This window comes from Poromitra crassiceps (genome assembly GCF_964638095.1).
Source record: "Poromitra crassiceps genome assembly, chromosome: 4".
In the NCBI taxonomy this organism is placed as follows: domain Eukaryota; kingdom Metazoa; phylum Chordata; class Actinopteri; order Beryciformes; family Melamphaidae; genus Poromitra; species Poromitra crassiceps.
In genome coordinates, this window is record NC_139626.1 from 11,669,236 (window position 1) to 11,696,365 (window position 27,130).

Below are 27,130 nucleotides of genomic sequence, written 5' to 3' on the forward strand. Positions count from 1 at the left end.
GTTGCAACACTGAGGCGACTGGTCCAGTTGGCGATGTGACAGATACTTTAGACAGCCAGGACCCCCTGTGTGTTGCTGCCTGCTGCGTGCCCATGGTGTTGGTGTGAGGTCCAACTGGAAACTGTAAGTAAAGTTAATTGTCGCGCATGGAAGTGGACAGTTTAAAGTTTTGGACGGATGCAGCTTTCGTGCTATGCTAGCTAGTGGGATACGTTAGCTTAGCTACGCCGTTTTCCAAAAAAGTAACAAACGTAACGCCAACCAGGCACGCACACACACACGCACACGCACACGCACACGCACACGCACACGCGCACACACACACACACACACACACACACACACACACACACACACACACACACACACACACACACACACACACACACACACACACACCTACCTGTTCAGCAATACTAAGATATTATTTGTAAGTTTGCTAAAGTTGCTTTTCTACAGCCAAACGGCCAGTGATTCGCCAACTTGTCATGCTGAAAAAATACTACGTTAGCTAAGCAACTTGCTGAAGAGCAAGCTTCCCTCACCTGTGTCAGGCCAAACTCGATTCAAACACCTGTCAAATATATGGCCAAAATGCCTTCCCTATAGCTACCTGCAAACATGCATGCTTCTCAAGAAAAGTTGATACGATAATGAATTAATGCTGCTGCTTGGTGTAGTATGCCGTATTTTATTAGGCCGTATTGAAGAGTGGACGATTAATAATTTAATACATGTATACATCACGTTCAACGCGTCAAGGTGTGTATATTTGCTGATAAGCAAAGAGAAATTCACAAATTTCTGAATGGGGTTTGGTGTTCTCTGCAGCACTGTACGGTATGAAGCTTCCCTCACTCAAATTTTGTTTTGTTTTGTTTTGTTTGTTTGTTTTTTTGCGGGGGCTTCTGGAGGAAACCCCAAGGACAGGGAGAACATGCAAAATCCACACAGAAAGGCCCTTTATGATGACCCCACCTGGGCCCGTAGGCACTGAGGACATGGGAATGAACACAGGACCTTCTTGTTGTGAGGCGACAGCGCAACCACTGTGCCACCGTGCCCCCTTTTTTGCAAGATAGTTGGACAGAAAAGAAAAGGTCGCTCTCCATTTGCTGCAAATTAAAATCTGACATTGCAGAAGTCACACAATTTCACTTGATCTAGATTCTAGAATAACAATAAAGATCTGGAATGAAAGTGATTGTGAATAAGCCGCGGCTTTTAAAGTGTATATTTTTAGGGAATTATCCAAGATGCTATTGAGAATACCATTAAAGGAAAACAATTCCTTTGGGGACTGCACAACACTGTTATAGGAGTGTGTTCGGTGTATTGTATTGTATTTTATTGTGCCTTTCATCCTCTCTCTCGACTCATTGGCTCAGTCTCCTGGATTCAGAGGAGGACCATGGCGGTGTGGATCCAGGCCCAGCAGCTGCAGGGTGAGGCGCTGCACCAGATGCAGGCACTGTACGGCCAGCACTTCCCCATAGAGGTGCGACACTACCTGGCCCAGTGGATCGAGAGCCAGCTCTGGTACGCACTAGGCCCAGGTCTTTAGTTCTAAGACTCATGATGGGCCATGATTGGCAGTAGATTATATGGATTTCTGAAGCCCTGTACAATTGTTTTGGTTTGAAACTGCCACTAGCCTATATTTGTGACTTTATTCTTGTCAGGGAAAAGCCACCTCAACGTAGACTATAGAAACAATACATTAACTTCCAATTGCCTGGGTCCAGACCTTCGAATCCGCCCACTCCACAGAGTTTAGGTCTTGCCTGCTTCTGGTCTGGCAAATACCTTTTCTTCAGTTTCACCAGCAATTCACCATCAATCAGTACCGAGGGGGACTAACGTTAGGCCAATCAGTGTAAATAAACAGCAGAACAGGCGGGACTAAGCCGTTGTCAAGTGGTTGTGTTAAATTGATTAAAATTAGCAATTGCTTTGAAATCCGAATTGCACACTGCTTGAAAAGGCATTTATTTAAAGGGAGAGATGTGTTTTTTTTACGTTCTCTCGACTGGAGTAGCTAACATAAGATTGAGGCGGATCTGTTGGTCTCTAGTGGTTAGGATTGGTTATAGAAATTGGTTAAACAGAGGGCAATTTCAGACTAGAAGGTGGAAATGAGTGTAACGAGTTGACAATTCAGTCTATCAGGCTAAAATTTAGTGGTATTGTGCTTTAAAAGATGCTATGTCTAACATTTTTTCATGGATGTATTAGCCTGGTAAAACCATACTGGTCACGTGAAGAGTACTTTGTTTGGACTCATTTTAGAAATGTATCCTTATATCTAAGTATAAACATTTAGGTATCTTGAGCATGACAATCTAACCTGCTCACTCATTCTCAGTGGTTGTGAATAGGTTAAAATGGTAGAAAAATGATTGTGTTCTTCTTTCCAGGGACTCGGTGGAGCTGGACAACCCAGCAGAGGAGGCCAAGGCCAAGCGTCTGCTGGACAACCTGGTGGCCGAGCTGCAGAGGAAAGCCCAGCACCAGGTTGGAGAGGATGGCTTCCTGCTCAAGATCAAGCTTGGCCACTACGCCAGCCAGCTCAAGGTGAGACATCGCTGTGTGATGAGCTTTGTAAAGTCAGACTGATATGATCGTTTTCATGTCCCAAAATGATGGGCAGTGTTGGTGGGAAAGGCTCTGAAGCAGACCATGGGACACCAAAACTCTCCTTTGCAAGTTATACTAATAAAGTTCACCTTTTAGTTTAGTTGTTTGTTTATTAGCTTAGCTGCCGCCAAGACGACCGCTAGTCTTCCTGGGGTCCAAACAATTACACATTACATGACAAACGATAGTAAAATGCAAGCAAGAGTAAAATGCAATAGTAAAATGACAATAGTAAAATGACAAGCGCTTGGTGCCCGACTCTGCATTCAGAATCACTTTCGTTCCAGAATGATGCTTGTTTGACGTGCGGCTAAATCATAATCATAGCCTATCTTTTCTGCAGCTTGTTGGTGTTTTCTCTGTGCCATCAACACTTTCAGCTTCACGCGATTATGATGATTCCAAACAGTTAGTCTTTTTTGACAGGTTAGGCTATTAAGTATTTGACACATATTAAACATTGTTTACAAAAAGTTATGCCATCACTTCCATAGCATCTTCAACCACACAGACAGTGGTGCTGGACAACCACTCTTAATGCATTGTCATTTATTATATTCGCACATTGCAGCGTTTTTTCTTTTAATGGCAGTATTGAAACGGATACGTTGCTATTTTCAAATACCCCAGCATACGGTATTATTACAATATTACCACCCAACACTAGGCTGTTGTAAAAAAAAACACAGGCTTTGTACGCTTGCCTTCAATACTCTTTGTCTGCTACATCTGGTATCTACACCGGCTACCGGTAACATTAACTTTAGCTGCAACAAGCCACACGCAGCTCAACAACCGGATTTCCAAGCTGATGGGTTACTGGAAAGAGCGTGACTCCGACTGCTTAACAAGAGAAACATTTGGTCAATCACACTGGCGTTTTGAGCCCGGTGTTGGTGAAGTGGTTACAGCACAGCAGCAGTAGTGGGCTTAGCTAACGTAGCTAACAGCTAGCTAGCTATTTAACATACAGGTGTGTTGTTGCAGCGCTCTGTAATGCGTCATCGGTAACGTTAAGTCCCGCCACCCACATCGACCAGCCAATCAGGCATCCCGGACAGTACCTGTCCTGAATAACCGCCAGTGGTTGGGCTTGCGTCCAGACTGAGTGACCCATATGGAGTGCTGACAACTGCGGTTCATATGGGGCTAGATACCAGGGTAAGCGTTTTAGCTAAGAATGTCATTCGGCAGTGTTGAAGGGTTTGATTAATAATGATCAAGTGTGTGTGTGCGTCTTATCTCCTCAGAGTACGTATGACCGTTGTCCTTTGGAGCTGGTGCGCTGCATCAAACACATTCTCCGCTCAGAGCAGAGGCTGGTGCAAGAAGCTACGAATGTAAGTGTTGCCTGGGATGTACAGCCTTGTACGTTCAGAGAGAATATAGTCGTTGATCTTCAAAAACCTATGTTGGTCATTCTTACCCCATTTAACAGAGAAAGTCAAGAAAGTCAGATCTGGAGAAAGTATGGACCTTTTTTAAATGGAAATAACTTGACGTAAGTTCCATTGTCTCTAATCGACCACTGTGTGTCTGTCCGTGTCCCACCCCTGTTTGATGTTTGTTTAGGCCAGCGGTGGGAGTGGTGGGCAGGCCATGGACAGCCTGTCGCAGCGCCACCAGCAGATCAACCAGACCTTCGAAGAGCTTCGCCTGGCCACGCAAGAGACCGAAAACGAACTGCGAAAGCTGCAGCACAGCCAGGAGTACTTCATCATTCAATACCAGGAGAACCTGCGCATCCAGGGTGAGAGGGACACACACACGCGCACACACACACACACACACACACATGCACACAGGTAGATCATTGCATCTCTAATTCTCCATGGACTTTAGGTGAGGTCTGGCTGGTTCTCAAATGTTTTCATGTCACAGAGCACAAACAAACACTCATTAGAACTCTGGACCTCCATTTGATAAGATCTAGTCCCAGGGGCCGATATGAACTATGGACCTCCATTTGATAAGATCGAGTCCCACATTAGAACTATGGACCTCCAAGATCTAGTCCCTCATTAGAACTATGGACCTCCATTTGATAAGATCGAGTCCCACATTAGAACTATGGACCTCCAAGATCTAGTCCCTCATTAGAACTATGGACCTCCATTTGATAAGATCTAGTCCCATTAGAACTATGGACCTCCAAGATCTAGTCCCTCATTAGAACTATGGACCTCCATTTGATAAGATCTAGTCCCAGGGGCCGATATGAACTATGGACTTCCATTTGATAAGTTCTAGTCCCAGGGGCCGATATGAGACAAGTTTTGTTGTTGCATAACTTTCTTTATTGTAAAATGGGGAAATATAGTGATGAAAGTGAAACTTGTGATTACATTTCTTATACATTCTCTCATTGGGATGATTAATAGTGAATTAAGTTTCATGAAATGAAACTATTCCTTAATTTGATGAAAACCCCCTAAATGGCCAATGGGGGTCCCCAGACGGCACTTTCAGTTTAATGGCACTAGGATAGTAATTGAATATCTGTACTGTTATCTCATGAGTGTTACTGACATGATTTTTTGCAAAGTCAAGTACCACAAACAAACCAATGCGATTGGTTCTGGGTTCAACCACAATTCTCGATCTGGTTTAGAGTTTTGATTCTGTACCTGACCCCAACCAATCTGTTCAGTTTGGGCCAGGCCATGTTCTTGTTTGGACCCAAGGAAACCAACTGTGGGTGTGATTGCACCTGTTTTCGTGGCCCTGTTCTATGGTTCTTCTACCTCATGTCATGCTTATTTTGAATGCACCAGATCAGGGCAGGAAGCTATGTGTTATCTGCTGCCAGGGAGGCTGCTGGTTTCAAACATAGACACATTTACCTTCCTTGTTGTCCTGCTCGCTTCTGTTTTTCTTAATGTCCTCCCTACCGCTAATACTAGTTCCTTCCTCGTTAGCCCAGCTGAGCAGTCTGGCTTCGTTACCCGCTGCAGAGCGCACCCAGCGGGAGACCACCCTACAGAGCAAGAGGGCCACCATGGACACGTGGCTCACCAGAGAAGCCAGCACACTACAGAAATACAGGCTGGTAGGGAGGCACAACACACACTATGCAAACAAAGAGGATTTTGGTCATGAATTGGCACTTACAGGTGATGGTACACGTAATTATCAAAGCTGCTAGCTATCTATGGCAAGATTTCTGGAGGATGCAGGCATCTCTGTTTATGAAATGGATATTAATGAATAACATGTCAAGGCCCGGATTTCACCGCGGGATTGCGGGTATTGCGTATAATTTAATTGATTCCCACAAATTTAGCACTTCTAATGCGGGAAATTCCCGCACACATTTACAGAGATGTCTAATCATGTTTGGAAATGAGTGGGGGCTCGGGGCAAAATGCCTGCAAAAAATCTAAAATTGCCCTTGGAATTGGGATGACGAGGGCTTTTAATGCCCCCATAAAATAAGGAGCTAACTTTCTGCATGTTAAAATTACTCTGTTTGCAAAGTGTGTCCTCGCACCAGAACAATCACCCGGCACTCTGCCTGCCTTCTCACCCCCCCTCCCCATATGCTCTTATTCTGAAATAAAGCAGTAGATTGTCGTGCCATTGTTTCCAATACGTAAACTGGGGCAGCGTCACAATATCGGCATGGCCGGAACAACATACAGGAAGTAGTTAATCGACGAGTATCGTTCTGTAAATCATGTTCGTAATTTAGCGATGCAGTAACTTGGCTCTGTAACTCTGTCAACTCTGTGACCCTGACAGACAGTCCATCTCCTATTCTGAAAACGTTTGTTAAAAAAATATAAAATTCCACAATTTCTCCAAACTGGCATGTGTTGTAATGGTAACTTAAAGGTTACGCGTCTTTGAGTACTTCGAAAAGCACTATATAAGTCCTATCTATTATTATTTTTGTCGTTATTATTATTAAAGAGTATACTTTTCAATCGTTAATGCTGCTCAACACACAGTGCGGAGACTGAGTGAGTTGTACAGTATTTAAGAAATAGATTCTTCTTTTACCATGATGCAACAAACTTTTTTTAATTACTTGGGGTGGAAAAGTTAAGTTTTGTTCGAACTGATTAATTATTGATGATACCAAATTCTTGTGTGTATCAGCATCTGTGTTTATCTACCGTATATTTGTGCATGTTGATCAGGAATAGAAACTACCTTTCTTGTTGTCATACAGATCACATGGGTCACAGTGGGTGATAAATCCATCCCAAAACTCACGACCACTTTCACTATTTTACCAGCCAGCTAGACTTTCAGAACAAAATAAGTGTCTATCTGCAAAAAAGTAAAGCATGGTAAAGCCGGGGACACAATAAACTGCTTTTAGGTGTACAAACTGGGTTTTGAAAGTCAGGATTTTCTGCACCTAACCAAGCGATCATCCAGTAAGTGGTCTTGATCGACAACCCTATTAACTCTATGCAGATCCTACCTCCTGATCTATAGATCTAGCCATGAATATCACCATTATTTCAAACACATTTGATTCTGGACATTTAACAATCTGATGTATACCTGTAGTATGAGCTGGTCAACAACTCAACGCAAGATGGAGAAAAAACCCGATACAAGCTTATCATTAACTATGTGATGTCACAGCAGAGTCCTGCACCGGGTCGGGGTTCCGCGGGGCCCCGCCGGGTACCCGCAAAAAAACGCGGGGGGTGGGTAAAAAATACACTTCTGTAAATTGGTGGGTCGGGCGGCGGGTAAAAATTAATAAATGCGGACGGGCGGCGGGTGGAACAACGACAACGTATGAGCCATGTATGTTTTTCTGTTGCACTCAGATGGAGGCAGGGGGTGTGTCTGGCAGCTGGTCTGACTCGAACAGGAGAAAAGTTTCTGACGCACGTTTTCGCAGTTTGTTTACATAACCGGCATCGTTTCAAGTATGCGCATACTGTGCAATGTGTGACGCTATATGGACTGCACAAAACATTCAAAACTCAGCTGCGGTCAAGGTGATTGATTGGAGACAATACGAGTCGGACAGATAATATAGTAGGCTAACGTTAGCTTCCAGTCAAACATACACACTGGCTGTTTTCATAGCAACAGGCAAGAACATGTCATGGATGGATACCGTGAAAGTGGAGAGGTCTCATCCCAACGTGGATTTACGTTCCTCCAACAGCAATCATAAAGGCAGTATGGATTATACCGGACATATTGGAAATAGCTGGTAAGTCACTTTGCTTGCTGTAACTGTCTGTGTGTCTGATAGCAGAGCTATCCAGCTGGTTAGTGAGCTAGCAGCTGCTAAAAGCTAATTAACGTACATCAGCTGACGAGTCTCGGCCAGAAAGACTGCTGTTCGCCTCGTGTGAAACGGTGGCAGTTTCGTTTGGTTCACTACAAAATGTTTGCACTGCAGATTAACGGTTATTATATATATGCGGTTCCGGGTCGGGGTGGGTTGCGGTACTGATTGATCATATGTGCGGGTTCGCGGAGCGGGGTCGGTACTGCATGTCGCGGGGCCGGGCGGAACCGGGTCTTGAAAATCAGACCCGCGCAGGACTCTGTGTCACAGTCTGTTAGGTCTTGTAGTGTGTGTCTGGCCTAAATGTTACAAACCACAGGCAAAGATTTCTCAGCATTTGGCTGCTGCTGTGTATCCAGGAGCTGTCAGAGCAGCACCAGAAGAGCCTGACCCTGCTGAGGAAGCAGCAGACTGTGATCCTGGATGAAGAGCTGATCCAGTGGAAGAGGAGGCAGCAGCTGGCCGGCAACGGGGCACCGCCTGAGGGGGGGCTGGATGTCCTCCAGTCCTGGTACGTACCGCATTACCTTCACCTTTCTGCCGTTTGGCAGACACACCTGTCCAGAGCCAGAGCCACTTACAATGGGAGTGCAGGAATGGCTTCAGTGTCACTTTAGCAGGAAACATGGTTTATTTTAATTTTACCTGCCTCGATTAAGTGTAAACATTTGTGTAATATTGAGGATTTTTTTTATTTTAGCCATTGTCATTGAGCCTTTTTTAATTCGATTAATCATAATTTGCAAAAATATTCTTGGTTTCCCAGCAAGTGATAGCAACCATATTTTTCCAGGTTTGTTTATTTATTTATTTATTTATTTACTAATTTATTCATTTATTTTGTCCACCAGGTGCGAGAAACTGGCTGACCTGATCTGGCAGAATCGGCAGCAGATCCGACGTTGTGAACATCTAACCCAGCAGCTTCCCCTGCCGGGCCCCATGCAGGAGCAGCTAAGCAAACTCAACTCTGACATCACTGAGATCATCTCCGCCCTGGTTACCAGGTAGCAACCATGGATAGGATTGTGATGTTTTATGGTTCTAATAAAGGCCAAAGGCTTTGTCAGTTATTAAGTCACGGGTCCACTTTTCCGTAAGTTAGTCCGTATAAACAGAATGATAAGACAAAGCAGTTTGGCTGCAAATTATATTTATTGCAGGGACTTTGCCTTCATTGAGTTCAATGAATTGACACCTGTGAACTGGTCCATTCTCTCCTGCTCTCTCTCTCTCTCTCTCTCTCTCTCTCTCTCTGTCTCTAGTACCTTCATCATTGAGAAGCAGCCTCCCCAGGTGTTAAAGACCCAGACCAAGTTTGCGGCCACGGTGCGGCTCCTCGTGGGCGGGAAGCTCAACGTCCACATGAACCCGCCTCAGGTCAAGGCGGCCATTGTCAGCGAGCAGCAGGCCAAGGCTCTGCTGAAGAACGAGAGCATGCGCAAGTGAGGGACACACACACACACACACACACACACACACACACACACACACACACACACACACACACACAAATCACTACATAAGCCTGAAGCAATATCGACTTCAATAACAAGCAAGGAACATAAAATAAACCAAAATATTACATATTTACATATTTACATATCGTTCCTTATGTACTCTCAGGGTGGTTTCTCACTGGGGACACTTGTCCCCGAAGTGACCCCAGGTCCGGTTAGTTTGATCAGTGTGAACGTTCCGTGGCTGGGCGCGGAACAGCGAACCGTCCCCGAGTCCACTTGAAAAGGTGGTCTGGGGAAAGCTTCAGGCGTGCCCGGGGACTGTACACTTGAGTGCGAACACAAGTGTACCCAAACACTGAAGTGGACCGCTATGTATTTACTGTGTGATGACCAGTTATCCCAGGGGTTCCCAACCTTTTTTGGTCCGTGACCCTACTTTGACATCACAAAAATCTAGGGACCCGAGACATTCAAATTCCGGTACACCATCGATAATATCATAAGTGACATCGCCAGTATATAGTATGCTTCTTTTTTCCTGCAGGAATTCTGACTTTAATCTGAGAATTCTGACTTTAATCTGAGAATTCTGACTTTATTCTCAGAATCCTGATTTAAAGTTATAATCTCAAAGATTTTCATCTAAATAAAATAAGAGTCACTCACAGTGTTGTTGATTGAGGCTATTGATGGAAGCCTTTGCAATATATAGTGACATTATGTGACATTAACGGTTGGTCAAAGATCTTGTTTTGGCTAGGAGCAGAGGACGTGACCCTGTGGAGCAAAGAGGAAGGGAGAGCAGGGGTGAATGCCACAGCTGAGTGTGCCAGACAACTATGTGTCTCTACTTTATAGCTATTGATTATGTAAATAAAGCCAATGTAACTTAATTGTTCTCTGTCAATACCAAGACACAAACTTGTATTTACCTCTTGTAGTAGATCACAGAAACGAAAGTCCAAACCATAGGATGAACTGCTCGTCCACTCCAATACTTTCTACATTATCCACTTGGCAAATGTTGAAATCTAACTTCATGAACGTTAGCCTGCTCTTCTTCTTTTTTGTGTTTATTGGCGGATGTGACCAGGCACGGAACAAATTTGTAATGTGAAAGCTGACCAGCAGGGGAGAAGGCAATCGTACTCGGGCACAGAATGAAAGCAATTGTTCCCAGTGTGAAAACGCCCTCAGACATTTCATAACATAGTATTATGTTATGCTTATATGAATCTGTAAAGCTAAATGGGAATATTGGGATACTATTAATACTTGCAAATGATTGAACAAATTCAGATTGTTTCGGGGCAGTTGATTCATGATGTGAGCTTCTTTGGTTAAATATGTAATCCTGCTTTGTTGAACATGTCACGCGGCACCGGTAGTGACAGCAGTGGAGAAATCCTCAACAACAACTGTGTGATGGAGTACCACCAGGCCACCGGCACCCTCAGTGCTCACTTCAGGAACATGGTAAGCGCTTTCTGTAGTGTTCACATTACATTTGATTAACCAGGAATCTGTTGTCTTTATTGGTGGGGTTAGAACGATACAATATTGGCTTTTATTTAAAAATCTGATATGGTCCAGTCAGTGCCGTCCACCACTGATATGATAGGTAACCCTTCCTTAGTAATGGACCACCAATTTCCCCTCCAAGGGCAGCGTTCTATTCATATTTTAATTTCAGAATCAGGTTGTAGTCAGACTGAAGTAGAGATACCAACCTTACATCTTTGTTCTATACGGTATGTGAATTTTGGGTTTCACCAGATACTGTGACTGCTGGAAGTTAGTTCCCTGGCCCTGATTGTAATGTAAGCTGTTGGCTCTAGTGTCAAATAGATATCATTGGATTTGTCGTGTGTGTGTGTGTGTGTGTGTGTGTGTGTGTAGTCACTGAAGAGGATCAAGCGTTCGGACCGTCGAGGTGCAGAGTCGGTGACGGAGGAGAAATTCACGGTGCTGTTCGAGTCTCAGTTCAGCGTGGGCGGCAACGAGCTGGTCTTCCACGTCAAAGTAATCCAACGTGGCGTTTTCCACTTGATTTGACTGACGCTCTCACCCAGCGCATCTTGTATTTATTATCTTGATTTGATTGATGTTCTTACCCAGAGCATCTTGTATTTATTATCTTGATTTGACTGATGTTCTTACCCAGAGCATCTTGTATTTATTATCTTGATTTGACTGACGTTCTTACCCAGAGCATCTTGTATTTATTATCTTGATTTGAAGGATGATATATATAACCAGCATATATTTTTGAAATATCAATTAGGAATTTAAACTCAATTTTTTTTTTATAATCGTGACAAACTCAGGTTAATAGTTTTATTTGTACATAACTTTTTGTGTAATGTCTATACGCTTTTCTTGCAATTGAGTCGTCGCATTCAACGCTCACTAAATTGGATAGTTTGAGTAATTCTAGTAAACTCTTCTCCCCTGAACTCTTCTTTTGACTTGTGGTTTTTCCTTTGCTAGACATTATCACTGCCTGTGGTAGTGATTGTCCACGGCAGTCAAGACAACAACGCCACAGCAACGGTCCTCTGGGACAACGCTTTCGCAGAGCCGGTGAGTTGGCTGCTCCTGGAAGGTCTATTTACATAAATCAATGTTATTAATATTTGATTTTCATATTATCTTGCATACTCTTGCTTGGTAGGAATTGATAACATAATGTCATCCGCTGCTACTTATTTTAGCGCTACAATGGTAGTGAACGGTACAGCTGCCTACTCCCGTTCAGTCGCCCAAAATACACATTCCAACAGCGCCAGAAACACTCACATGTACATGTTGTGAGTGACTTGTGTGCTCACCACGCAGTGAAATAATAATACAAAGTTACTGGAAACGGTCATTGTCGAAGTAAATCCACACGCCCAGAACTAACAAAGAATAACGAAACTAACCAAGAGTAACTGAAGTTACTTGATCGTTTGTCTGGGATTAGCAGTCTTTCTCTAAATTAATGTTGTTATTGGCAGTGGCAGGAGCTTTCATTTCCTATATAATGCTAGTTTAACTGTTGTGTCATGTTTTAATATACGTAGGTTGCTTCCCACAAAGGAGGAAAAAAACGACAGAGTGGCAACCCATTGTATGCAAATTAATATGCAAATTAACTGTTTAACCGACATGCAATCGACATGCAACTGTTTAACCGACCGGCCAGAGACGTTCTCGGCTGTTAACCGACATCATTAAGTCATGGTTCATTCATTCAGCCATTGCCCCCCCCACCTGCCCACCTTGCTGAAATACCTAAACACACACATGCACACACACACACACACACACACACACACACACACACACACACACACACACACACACACACACACACACACACACACACACACACACACACACACACACACACACACAGTGGTATTGAAACTCCAGTGGGCAGGGAGTTTGTATACAAGAGACTATGGACTGGAATGTGGATTCAGGTCCAAATCCTGAGATTTTAGGGCAATTTATTTGAATTGTACATATTATTATAAACAGGGATGCAAACCAGTCACCTTTACATGACAGTCACCTTTTTAATGCCAAAAAAGATTTGAGTGGTTTTGTGTTTGCCCTAGTTTTTTTTGGTGTCACCATTTTCACTCCATGAGTTTGCATGCAAATAAGTTTTTCCCTATTTTGGCATTAAAAGATGACTGTCACCTAAAGGTGGCTAGTTTGCTTCCCTGTATGTATGCGACCAGTTACTCTTTAAGGTTATATTTGCCATTTTCGGCAGTTGAAAGTGGAGAGCGACAGAAAAGATTAGGAGAGAGAGGGGAATGCCAATGTGCCAAAGGCTCTGGGTCAGATTTGAACCCAGACTACGTTGTTTCCACGGGTACGTGATGTCCTCTCCAGTGTTGATTCAGCCTTCCCTGTCTCTCCCCTCAGGGCCGGGTGCCGTTCATGGTACCGGACAAGGTGCTGTGGCCTCAGCTGTGTGAGGCTCTGGACATGAAGTACAAGGCAGAGATGCACAGCGGGCGCGGCCTGTCAGAGGACAACCTGGGCTTCCTGGCACAGAAGGCCTTCACCAGCAACAGTAACAGCCCCGAGGACTACCGCACCATGACCATATCCTGGGCCCAGTTCAACCGGGTGAGGGCAACACTCGGCTCGTGTTAGAATTACAAACTAGTGTTGAGCAAAGGGGGCCTACCTTGACATTTTCAATGTTATTCTAACCATAACCCATAGAAACCCCCTATGATTTATTGATTGATTGTAGGGATGCACGATATATCGGCAATCATATTGGTATCGGCAGATGTTAGCCATTTTTTAACATATCGGCATCGGTCCAATGGTGCAATGTTAATATCGGTTATCGGTATCAGCCAAACATTTTCTATTGAGAGGAAACAGGAAACAGAGAGGTGATAAATCTATGATTTATGGGCTTTTCCAAATGTTTTGGAAATAAATAAATTTGCAGCTTTTTCAAATTCACAGTGTTCACATGTGTTTTTCCAGTATGTACAAAATTATATTATCATAGAAATGTTTTTATACAGATCTTATCGACATCGGTAAATATCGGTTATGGGCCATACCAGCAATGTTAATATCGGTTATCGGTATCGGCAAAAATTTTCACATCGGTGCATCCCTAATTGATGGTTTTTATTTTGTCGTGTCATGCCCAGCCCACATGGGCTTACAAGACACACAAATACACTATACAAGACACACAAGTACACTATACAAGACACACAAATACACTATACAACATAAACCAGCGCTATAGTGGTACAACTAAGTCACAAGTCAACATATTCCTCAAACAACAAAACAACAAAACAGATCATTACAGTAGATCACTTTCTAAACAAAACCTTCTGCCTTTGCTCCCTGCAGGCCTGGCAGATACAATTAGCTATGAAGAAGGTTCCTTTTTTTTAAACACAACTCAAGTTTCTCAATCATCCAACTCAAAAAAGTCAACATAAATAGAGGACATTTGACTAAGGAGTACATCCCTTGCATCATCATATGCAGTACAGTAGAGCTGAAAATTAATCTCATTTTCAATTTCACATAATTCACAGTAAACAGTGTCTTATCTTCTTCAGGGGTAGCATTAAACCTGCCAGTCTCTAGTGCTAAGGGAAAAGCATAACTGAGCAGACAGAGACATTATGTCAAAAACAAACTGAAATATCCATGTCAGCATTCAAGTTCCTAATGGTTTGCATTTAAAACATCCTCTCTCTCCTATTAGTTCTTGTACACAAATACCATTCATCTCTAAAACAGAATGTTTGATTGTACAGGAGAGCTTGCCTGGACGCAACTTCACCTTCTGGCAGTGGTTTGATGGAGTGGTGGAGCTGATGAAGAAACATCTCAAGCCCCACTGGAATGATGGGTAAGGGCTGAAGAATGCAGGGGTTTGTGTTGTTTTATCTAGTTTGGTATTAAGTTGCCCTACCAGCCAACATTTGTAATACCATGCGTGAATCACTTTTTGTATGTGTTTGCTTGGACTCAAACCTCTTAGCCTGACAACATTGCGTGAGCTATACCAGATACTGTAACACTAGCCTGGGTAAACCCAGCCTCCACAGTGAGCTCTATGTACTATCAGTCACTTACGTTACAGGCATAGTCTGTGACGTCATGCTGAAGGCTGGGTTCACCCAGGCTACTGTAACACTGGCCTCACACATCAGCATGGCCTCAAAGACTGAAAACCATATGATAAACATAGTGTGTGTGTGAGACATGTGCTGTGTGCATGTGTGACTCTTGTTTACTGTGTGTGTGTGTGTGTGTGTGTGTGCGTGTGTGTGTGTGTGTGTGTGTGTGCGTGTGTGTGTGTGTGTGTGTGTGTGTGTGTGTGCGACTCTGGTTTACAGGGCCATCCTTGGCTTTGTAAACAAGCAGCTGGCTCAGGACATGCTACTGTCCAAACCCAACGGCACCTTCCTGCTGCGCTTCAGTGACTCTGAGATCGGAGGCATCACCATCGCCTGGGTGGCCGAGAACCCCAACAAAGCAGGTCAACTGCTGCACTGACACCAGCACTACGTTCACACTTACTGCTCTTACACCAGCACTACGTTCACACACTTACTGCTCTTACACCAGCACTACGTTCACACTTAATGCACTTACACCAGCACTACGTTCACACACTTACTGCTCTTACACCAGCACTACGTTCACACTTACTGCTCTTACACCAGCACTACGTTCACACTTACTGCTCTTACACCAGCACTACGTTCACACTTACTGCTCTTACACCAGCACTACGTTCACACTTACTGCTCTTACACCAGCACTACGTTCACACACTTACTGCTCTTACACCAGCACTACGTTCACACTTAATGCACTTACACCAGCACTACGTTCACACTTACTGCTCTTACACCAGCACTACGTTCACACTTACTGCTCTTACACCAGCACTACGTTCACACTTACTGCTCTTACACCAGCACTACGTTCACACTTACTGCTCTTACACCAGCACTACGTTCACACTTACTGCTCTTACACCAGCACTACGTTCACACTTACTGCTCTTACACCAGCACTACGTTCACACTTACTGCACTTACACCAGCACTACGTTCACACTTACTGCTCTTACACCAGCACTACGTTCACACTTACTGCTCTTACACCAGCACTACATTCACACTTAATGCACTTACACTTATTATACACTGTGGCCGGTGCCAACTTTCCCACATCCTCATGGTCCTCAAGTGTGTCTTCCCCAAATCCGACTGGATCTCAAGTGTGTCCAAAAAAATCCAAGAGTACCTGGGTGCAGACAAAACCTATGCACGGACGTAGCTCGTGTTTTTCCTCCATGGGGGTGCTTTCTGGAACAAAGTAGGTTCTTAAGTTATATCATTCAGTATATTTACATGCACTTAAAAAAAAATCGAATTATTGCGTTAGTCCGCCTAAAACTGGACTTTTGAAATGCATGTAAACATGTTAGCTTGACTGAAATGGAAGTTATAAAAGTCCGACTAACACACCCAGATAATACGATTGGCAGTCGATTTACTCCTGCATGTATACAGGCCAGTCAGACTGGAACTGGACGAGGCGATCAGCGCATGAGCTAAAGTCCCCGTCCCAGGCTTTGATCCGGAAGTCGAACAGCATGTAAAAGTGTTATGTTAGCGGCCAGGGAGCGATTAGCTAAAGCTAAATGTGAAGTTCGTTGATGTCGTAGCTAAATCTGTGTCTAGAAAATTTATTTTTTTAATGGAATATCTTAGTCTCAACTGTATTGAGCTCACAACGGGCAGCTTTGGGTTATGTGACCATTCCCTGCGTTTGAACGGTTCATCGGTGCTCTCTCTCTCCACATAAGCACAACCTTGCTCGACCACATAAACACAGAACACAGCAAAACAATGTCCCACCACTAAAATACACACAGGGCGCAGCGTCTCTCAACATGAACACACTGCCACACTATTATATGGGTCAGAAGTGATCATTTTGAGGGGAAACGTTTGTATAATATCATATTTTTTAAATGAAATAGCTGCATTATTAAGAGACTTGCTGCTACCAGTCGTTAGAATTGGCGGAGCCTGCGGGGAAAAAGTGCATATCGCCACCTATCGTAGCGGAGGCAACATGATTCCATAAAGAAATCGATTTCCCACCCATCCTTGTATACTGGGAGAAGGACAGTATATATATATATGTAAGGGATAATGTATTGTGAGCCTGTGATTACTGGCGAAATAATGACCGACAGGTGAATGATTGAGCTCGACGTGCAGCGGAGGGCTTAATCATTCACCTGAAGGTCATTATTTCCAGTAATCACCGGCTCACTATACATTATCCCGCTTAGAACACGGCCTACAACTAAATTATTTCAGTAATCTGACAAAAATAATTATTCAAATAGATTTTTTAATAGCGTTTTCAACGACAACGCGGTTTCATTCGTAATTGGCACACAAGACACCACAGCTGCAACTGGTTGGCCTAATTAGTAGTGTCTGCAGACAAAATGCTCTTATCAACTGATTAATCCAGGTGTGGCAGACCAGCGGTCGGTTGTCGAGAAATAATGACCGGTGAATCTTGTTGATTGACCAATCAGAATCGAGTATTCAAGAGAGCCGTGTTCTAAATATATATATATACTGTCTATAATATATACTGTAGTCCGAGTAAATAGCCTAAACAAGCTATAATCATAGCTCGACATAACTGTGCATGTAAACCTACTGAATGTCAAACATGTCAATCCTCACTTCTGATTCCTCCACTAAATATGTCATAATGTGAGATTTTATGATAATGCTACTGTGTCTGTCACTGAATGCGTGGTCCTGTTGTCTCTGTACCCATGTACTGTTTGTGGTTGCATCAGTATGGGATTTTGAATAGTTTTCGATTGATTTTGTGATATTCAATATCTTAAAATAACTAACCCCATCCATGTATGACTTTATGTACGCAAGTTCCTATAAATTATATATTCCTATAAACAAAGTCCCTATCTATCGCTAGGTGAGAGGTTGGTCTGGAACCTGCTGCCTTATACGACCAAGGACTTCTCCATTCGCTCCCTGGCTGACCGCATCAGTGACCTGAACCACCTTCTATTCCTCTATCCTGACCGGCCCAAGGATGAGGTCTTCGCCAAGTACTACACCCCGCCCCTCTGTATGTGCCACACCCCCCTCATTTATTACACCCCGCCCCTCTGCATGTGCCACACCCACCTCATTTACTACACCCCGCCCCTCTGTATGTGCCACACCCACCTCATTTACTACACCCCGCCCCTCTGTATGTGCCACACCCACCTCATTTACTACACCCCGCCCCTCTGTATGTGCCACACCCACCTCATTTACTACACCCCGCCCCTCTGTATGTGCCACACCCACCTCATTTACTACACCCCGCCCCTCTGTATGTGCCACACCCACCTCATTTACTACACCCCGCCCCTCTGTATGTGCCACACCCACCTCATTTTCATTCACACGAGCATATCAATGCTGCTTGGTCAAAACCACAAACCTCTTTGAAAATAATTGCATTTTAACATGTTTTAGGGGCCAAGAGTGATGAGATGCACTCAATACATAAATGTCAACTTTAAATTCAAGCATGTTAGTATGTTTCAAAATAAATTGCCGTTTTGTAGTTTGTACCCAATGGCAGATTTGCCATTTCAATGAATGCACTTACAGTATGTAACCACCAGGGTTGACTAATGACAGCAAACATTGTGCTTTTTGTGCCCTCAATCTACTTATTACACGGCTTTGTTGAATAGTCGATTCTGATTGAAACCTGTGTGAAGCGAGCGCACGGTGGAAAAAAGCAGACACTCTAAAAAGCCTGAAATAGCTACTTCAGGCCTGGAAATGTTTTCAGTCAAATGATTTTTGTTGTTGTTGCTTTAATCCCTGTAAACCCCAACAGGGGGAGTCAAGAGCCCAATCCAAAGCAGAGGGGTCTTGACTCCCCCTGGAGCCGGGGTACATTAGTATCCCTTACAAAGCAGTCGTGGACAGAAATGTTGGGCATGTTGGGGATTCTAATCTAAACATATAAAGCAGAGATTGTGCACAACACTAATAATCCTTGTTTAGTAGGCTGTCTGGAACATGTGGGGGCGGGGGCGGCTGTGATTTGAGATATAGGGTTTTGAAATGTACCTGCACATTTTAAGGCATTGTGTCTCTGTTGCAGCGAAAGCAGTCGACGGCTACGTTAAACCACAGATCAAACAAGTTGTGCCAGAGTAAGTTTCTCCTCCTCAGCCACAAGCCACCTAACCCACCCCAAAACACTCATGTCAATCTGACTCGACTGAATGGATGACAAGTTCCTAAGGCTCCATTTGAGTATTAGAATCCTAATGATAGCAACTGTCATAAAACTCATACTCATACTATCATTCGTGAAGGAATTTAGTTTTCAGGTGGCCTATTTTATATATGTGGAATTCAAACAGCCTTCTATCAGCTAGGCACCCACAGAAGGAATCATTGTCCACCTTGAACTTGTTTCAGTGTTATGGTGGAAGTTCCTTCAGTGTTTTGTGTCTTGTTTCTTCCCTAGATTCACCACACCTAATCCAGAACCCACTGGGGTCAATCCCACATTCATGGACCAGGCAGCTTCCCCCTCTGTTGGCCACCCCAACAGCTTCAGCATCTACCCTCCTATGTAAGCACACCACTTGCATTCATTTATTCACACACCAAATAATAATACAGTACTCTACCCGTCAAAATGAGCCATGAGTAACTGCAAAAATCTACTTTTTGGTGCCATTTAAATTGCTGCATTATTACCGCCACCAACGGGAGTCTCGGCTCCTTGTCAAACGTAGTAGTTTGAATGGCCGCCCGCAAGAACGGCTGCTAACAAACCTCCAACTTCCCGGAAATGACGCTCTCCCCCCATTATCCTCCATAGTGAAACAAACTGGAGATACAGTGAATCACTTTGTAACACGGAGAGAACTTTTTAAAACGTCCCGACTGAGCTTTGATTAAGTTTGATCCGTTTACAAGCACATGACTTCTGGATCTCACGGCCCTTCTGCATGAAGGACCACCCTACAGTAAAGACTGAACTGGTTCTGCATGAAGGACCACCCTACAGTAAAGACTGAACTGGTTCTGCATGAAGGACCACCCTACAGTAAAGACTGAACTGGTTCTGCATGAAGGACCACCCTACAGTAAAGACTGAACTGGTTCTGCATGAAGGACCACCCTACAGTAAAGACTGAACTGGTTCTGCATGAAGGACCACCCTACAGTAAAGACTGAACTGGTTCTGCATGGTTCTGCATGAACTGGTTCTGCATGTTCTGCAGTAAAGACTGAACTGGTTCTGCATGAAGGACCACCCTACAGTAAAGTAGAGCCCGACCGATATATCGGTCCACCGATATTATCGGCCGATATTGGCCGATAACAGGTATATCGGTATCGGCCGATATGTTGGCCGATATGCCGATATTTTTTTATTTTGTATTTTTTAAGTTATAGACTGTTTGTCTGTTTCTGTCTGTCTGTCTGTTTGTCTGTCTGTCTGTTTGTGACCAAGATATCTCAAAACGTTATGAACGGATTTGCACGAAACTTTGTAGAAATGTAAGTCATGGCCCATGGGCCAACTTAGAACTGATGAACGTTCCACGCCCCGTGGCAATGGCCGTGACCAATCACAAAAAGGCGCCCAAATTACCAAACGGATTCATGTAACAGCACAAAACTTTGTAGAAAGGTTAGAGGTGGTGTGCCGTTTTAACACATTCACTGCCAGCTGTTTTTTTTTTTACTGTAGGTAGCTTCTGCCAGAGGGGTTTTTTGAGGATTCTGGCTCATCTTTCAAGACCTGAGGATTCTTTTCTGCTAAGATTTTGTGAACACAAAATATCTAAAAAGAACTAATAGAATGTGTGCTTTCTCTGTCTAAAAGAGTTAGTTTGTAGAGTTAGTAGTTATGTAGGCATTAGCACTTGAATACAGCATGGTTTCAGCGTCTGAAAATTTAAGCTGAGATAAATAGCTTTTTGTGAAATTCGATAGAACAGTCACTTTAACCATTCATTTTTGGCATCAGTAAGACGTCAGACATCTAAACAATAGTTTTGAACAGTAATTTCCTCCATAACAGCAGGAAACACCCCTCTCCTTCAAACTCCTCCCTCCGTGTGTGTTCTTCTTGGCTGCAGCGGGCGTGTCACAAGCTCGTTTCTGTTGCTGCTGCTGCTGTGCCTGTCTGCTGGCGGCCGCTGGGCAAGTCTGGATGGGCTCGCTCGTTTCTTGGAGTTTCGGTTGAGAGCTTTGATGAAGCTTTTGCGATTCTGGTCTTATTTATGCTGCGTGTTTCAAAGTGTGTTCCACCCGTAATCTATTATGCAAATTTGCAATCCCTCACCGCCAGCAATCAGCGCGAAAGCGTTTTCGCCAATCCATTCTACAGTATGAGAATGGTTTCATCGCGCGTTCCCCTGCAGTTTTGGCTCTGCTTTTTCTAGTCTGGGAGAGCACTGTCGCCACTTAGTGGGTCGGTGGAATGGGTTGTACACGTTCGGTGGCTCCAATATTTTGACGTATTAACACGTTAATTGCCAAGAACGAGTTGAGTCGTCAAACACAATCCAGCTGTTCACTGCCAACGACGAGTTGAGTCTTTTTTGACCGTGGGATGTGCATCTAACCCTTTTACATCTCTTATATAATTATTGGAGCCACCGAACGCTTACAACCCATTCCACCGACCCACTAAGTGGCAACAGTGCTCTCCTGACTAGAGGAAGGCAAGCATTTTTTTAACTTGTCACGCCATTCTCACCCCAGCCATTCTCATGAAAATGGATGGGGGAAAACGCTCTCGTTTTCGCGCTGATTGCTGCCGATGCGGGATTGCAAATTTACATAATACATTACAGGTGGAACACACTTTGAAACACGCAGCATAAATATGACCAGAATCGCAAAAGCTTCTCTCAACCAAAACTCCAAGAAGCGAGCGAGTCCATGCCGACTTCCTCAAACAGCGGCCGTGCAGACAGGCACAGGACAGCAGCAAAGCACTCAGACTGGTGACAAGCTTGTGACGGCCGCTGCAGCCAAGAAGAACGCCCACGGAGGGAGGAGTTGAAGCAACTCTCCCTCTCGCTCTCTCCCTCTCTCTCTCTCTCTCTCTCTCGCTCTCTCTCTCTCCCTCCCTCCCTCTCTCTCTCCCTCTCCCCCTCTCACTAGGATTAAACCTAGTGCGTCTCCCTCCCGAGAGGGAGGGAGAGAGAGAGAGAGGGAGGGAGAGCGAGAGGGAGAGAGAGAGAGAGAGAGAGGGAGGGAGAGCGAGAGGAAGGGAGAGAGAGAGAGAGAGAGAGAGAGCGAGAGAGGGAGAGAGAGAGAGAGAGAGCCAAAAATGAATGGTTAAAGTGACATTTCTATCGAATTTCACAAAAAGCCGTTTATCTCTGAATATTTTTTCTGACGCTAAAACCATGCTGTATTCAACTGCTAATGCTTACATAACTACTAACTCTACAAACTAACTCTTTTAGACAGAGAAAGTACACATTCTATTAGTACTTTTGAGATATTGTATGTTCACAAACTCCAAGCAGAAAATAATCCTCGGCTCTTGTAAAATGAGCCACAATCCTCAAAAAACGGCTTGGCAGAAGCTACCTACAGCAAGAAAAAAACGGCTGGCAGTCGATGTGTTAAATGCATTTTGTTCTTTTATGCACTCCACAGTTGTAGTTCTTTGCTAAATTCCTAAACTAAGATCTGAAAGAACTTGAGGTTTAAATTACAATAGATTAAATTACCCTTTTCATGGGGGCCATTTTGTGTCGAAAAGGCAGAATTAACACAGGTGCAAGTAAAACACTAATGAAGGTTTACAAATTCCAATCAGGGAAGTTGGAAACCCTCACTAGTGTTTTGCTTGCACCTGTGTTTACCCTGCCTTTTTGACACAAAATGGCCCCCATGAAAAGGGTAAAAGCGAAGACATACTGTATATACATATATCAAAGAATATCTCTCTGCTGTGGTCCTCTCAGGGTTGAGACCATGTTGGATGCGGAAGGAGACTTTGACCTGGAGGACCCCATGGACGTGGCCCGTCACGTGGAGGAACTGCTAGCCCGGCCCATGGCCAACCAGTGGAGCAGTCAGCAGTCCTGAAGCTGGAACCAGCCGCATCAGACCTTCACCCTTCCTCCAGCAACACCACCCACACCTGTTAACTCCCGCCGCTCTGCAACCAGGCCAAGACGTTCACTGTCTTTGTCCATCCATCACTGTGGCAGATGTGACAGAATTCACTAGCCACTTTCACAGGTTTACAAGCCAACTCGATTTTTATTAGAATAAAGCAGGACCTTTTAATTCTTGTCTAATTTGCCAAAGTGGAAGAGCAGGCAAACTTCCTATCAAGAGTATTTGGCGGTGGCTGGTGTTTATGTCCCATCCCGCCTGCCGTAGTATTAAAGGGCTGCAGTGCCCAGCTGGTTCGGGTCGATGCAGTTTTTACACAAAACTGAGCGATACTGTCGGTCTTAAGTTTGCATTTGTACACATATGCAGATCAGTTATTAGGTGGGAGTCCACTTGAACCAATGGAAACTCGCAGTACACTAGCTTTTCTGTAATTTTTTTTATTTTTCTAGGGTTTTGTGTCCCCGCTACATAATTAACATTGGGAAATTTGACTATCTAGGCATCTCGCGAGCTATGGGCTCAGCCGCTACGCCCCCCAGATCCGTGCCCTCTCTCTCTCTCCCTCTCCTTCAGTCTCTCTCCCTCTGCTCTCCCTCAGTCTCTCTCTTGTGTGTATGTCACAATGATGCCTATATATGACATCATCACTGAACTATAGCCTCAGCCTTAGGGCATTTAGGGAAATTAATCTGCCCTAATTAAAAAAATCCGGCTCCGTCAGGTGACCCGGACGGGTGCCCTTTATATACCCTGAAGGTTTCAGCCCGATCGCACGTAAAACGGCATAGCTGTGGCTGAACACAGAACTTGAAACAGAGCCGACATACTCTATTGTATATATATATAGATAGAGATAGATAGATAGCTGCCAAATTAAGACTTGTCATCTAATACATGTCATTTTTCATTTTTTTGTAGTATGTAGTAGCTCTGAAAAAACAAAGTACTCAAAATGGGATTATATTTTTGTAAATGTTATATTTTGGTGTTTTCCTGCATAACATTTTATGTTTTATTTGCCACTGTTTAAGGCCATATACACTGATGGTAATACAATCTCAAACCAGCATTGATGTTCTTGTAACACATTGTAAAATAGTCTCAGGCGCTATTTTGGCAACATAAAATTAATCAGTTTATTCATTTTAACACTTTGACCAAGCTTTGAACCTTCAAATTAAAATTTCTGCTTTTATGTGATACTAAGGATCTCGCATTCTACGCGCGCTCGTTTCCTAGGCTCGCCCGCTGCGTGCGCTCGGCCGCTACATGGCCTCGCCTGCCCTGCAGCTCGCTGAGCTGGCCCTGCAGCTCGTATACGCAGCTCAGCCGCTAAGCGGCCTTGCCCGCAGCTCGGCCGCTGATGACACAATGATGTCACAATGCCTCCTATGACATCATCAGTGGGACAAAAATTTAAACAGAGAACAAACATTGCCCACATGCTCCCTTTTTATGGATGGATAGATAGATAGATAGGTCTTAAAAGAACACGCCAACATTTTGGGAGATTTGCCTATTTGTCATATTCCTGATGGTAAGACGAGAAGATAGGTGCCCTACAACAAGTAGGGTGTCGGCCCCTTGGGGTGCTCGAGTGACATCACTCAGCACACAATTGCTCAACTTCACATCAGTGAGTGATCAGTAGTATCAAAATTAGAGTCCACACATTGCATAGACTTCATTACCAGTTTATTTATAGAAGATTTACATTCGGTCATGGCGACCTTCATCTATGACATAATCAGTGACATCACAATTGCTCGAGTGACCATCACTGATGACGTCATCGAGTCACAAACATCACAATGTGGGACAGAAATTGCAGACCAAAAACGCACTTACTCCCATAATAAAAGGATCTGTGACATCATCAGTGACATCACAATTGCTCAAGTGACCATCACTGATTACATCATCGAGTCACAAACCTAACAATGTGGGACAAAGGTTGCAGGCCAAAAACGCAGAGCCCACTTACATATAGCCTAAGGATTATCTGGGGAAATCGGAGGAATATCAGGAATATATCAAAATGTATTTCCAAACCCCTTATGGCTCCCATTCACTTCACAATTAGCAGTAGGTCTATTTTTCTGGTGTTTGCGTTGCCAAAGAGCCAGAACTATGCATTCCATTGTCACCCGGGTCACTACGGTCAGGCCAAGGGACCATCTGAATATCACAATCACATATCTTGAATCATGCCTAAAGATTCACTATGAAAAAGACGATTTAGTTCTACAGTATGTGTAGAAATAGAATGATGAATGTTCCCTCATACTATTTCAAGGGGGAAATCTGAAGTTCATCATTCAATGTAATTCTAAAAAGCATCCAATCTGTAGAAGTGCCATTTTTTTAGGACTTGGGTCATATACAGTAATGTAGTGATTTGTTTAAATTGTGCCAGCAGTCTTTTTGTCAGAGTAAGTGCCATTTTATCCAGATGTCTTCGTTTGGGAACAGTTTTGTTTGTATTGTGCTTGCATGTCTTACAGTGGCAGGTTGGCAGTACTGCACCTCAAAACTGGAAAAAATACATGAATATATTTTGAACCCGATCCTGACCCGTCGCATTATGCCCAAGCTCCATGACCCTCGGCCATAAATGTCAAACTCTATTTCTATTGTGTACTGTATGTGGTCGTCTTTTTACTAAGAGTAAATCCACCATCTAGTGTTTATTTTGGAAGCTAGAAGAATCTATGGAAAATGACAACGTTTAGGCGGGGGGGACTTAACACATCATGCACGTGCGCGTTTCTTATTGTCAAAACGGAACCTTTAATGTGAAAAGCTTGTACTTGTACATCCTGCGTGACGGACAAGGCTCAGTTATGTCAAAACATGCCTGATCAACTGCTTATACCTCGTACTTTTTAATTAATACGTATTTCAGTGCTGCTGTTATTTTTTGCTAGGATAATCAGACAGTAGCTCATGATGAATCTTGATTATATGGCCAACGCTGCTTCTCAATAGTTTCCATTATCATGCCACCATCCACAGCCATATTGTGTCAAAATATGGACCTTCATGGTAGATGAAGACTGCTAAATCGCATGTATGTCTGCGGGTAAAGCAATCCTTTCAATATCAATTGTTAATTTTCTCTCAAGAAACAGACTGTCAAGCTATTTCTCTGTGCCTTATGACAGCAAGGATTGTCCATACAGGACATGTTTTGAAGCCATTTTCATTAGCACTGTACTTCTTCTACCGGCCTCAACCAAGGACTGTCTCATGCCTTTTTCACGCACAACGAATCAGTTGCTTATCAACGACACGGCCAAGCTCAGGAAAATGCAGAGTGAAATGTAGGCATCCTTTGTTCATGCTAGACGACAACTAGAGTGTAGATGAACTACTTTTCTCAACTTTTTATTTTTGCCTCTTGTCAAATGGAAAGCGAAGCAGATATTTCAATCATGTAACACCATCAAAAGTGAACAAGCACTTTGATGCTCGCACCAGCATTTTTTTATGTTCTTGTTAATGCAGCAATATTCTCATTGTGTGTGAATCAAGTCAGTACTTAAAGGGGCACTCCACTGAAAAACAATGCTGATTTATTTCACACATCTCACACATATCTGAAAAATGTAAACTGTTTTGCAGACAGTCATTGTTAGTTTGACAATTATTGAGAGTTGATTTGAGTTAAGGTGTGGACCAGTGATGGCATTCATGCACAAATGACATCACTGGTCCACACCTTAACTCAAATCAACTCTAAATAACTGTCAAACGAAATTAATGTCTGCAAAACTGTTTACATTTTTTGAATATGTGTGAGATTATGTGAAAAATAACTGCATTGAAAATCGGCGGAATGTTCCTTTACATAATGTATAGATTGTCTTATGTGTAATTCAACTGTAGCTTAACTTGCTGCAATATGTCTGTCGGCTATCGCAGTCTTGTATAAACTGTCCTGTTAATGTCCTGGAAATGTTTACTTCCATATTGTGCTACGTTTTATTTTGGGATTATCGAAATACAAATAAAAGTTTTAT

The 27,130-nt window shown here is 43.5% G+C and overlaps 1 protein-coding gene across 1 annotated transcript; it reads left to right on the forward strand.

Annotated features, from left to right (window-relative positions):
- LOC310775212 (signal transducer and activator of transcription 5B-like) lies at positions 1-27,130 on the forward strand. Its single transcript, XM_083635316.1, has 19 exons — positions 1-123; positions 1,389-1,539; positions 2,418-2,574; positions 3,888-3,977; positions 4,210-4,387; positions 5,556-5,686; positions 8,263-8,414; positions 8,755-8,910; positions 9,169-9,348; positions 10,755-10,842; positions 11,266-11,388; positions 11,857-11,949; positions 13,288-13,494; positions 14,670-14,764; positions 15,255-15,397; positions 17,902-18,057; positions 19,099-19,150; positions 19,471-19,578; positions 22,949-27,130. The coding sequence occupies exons 2-19, from the start codon at positions 1,412-1,414 to the stop codon at positions 23,070-23,072; spliced, it is 2,361 nt and encodes a 786-aa protein (XP_083491442.1). The 5' UTR covers positions 1-123; positions 1,389-1,411; the 3' UTR covers positions 23,073-27,130.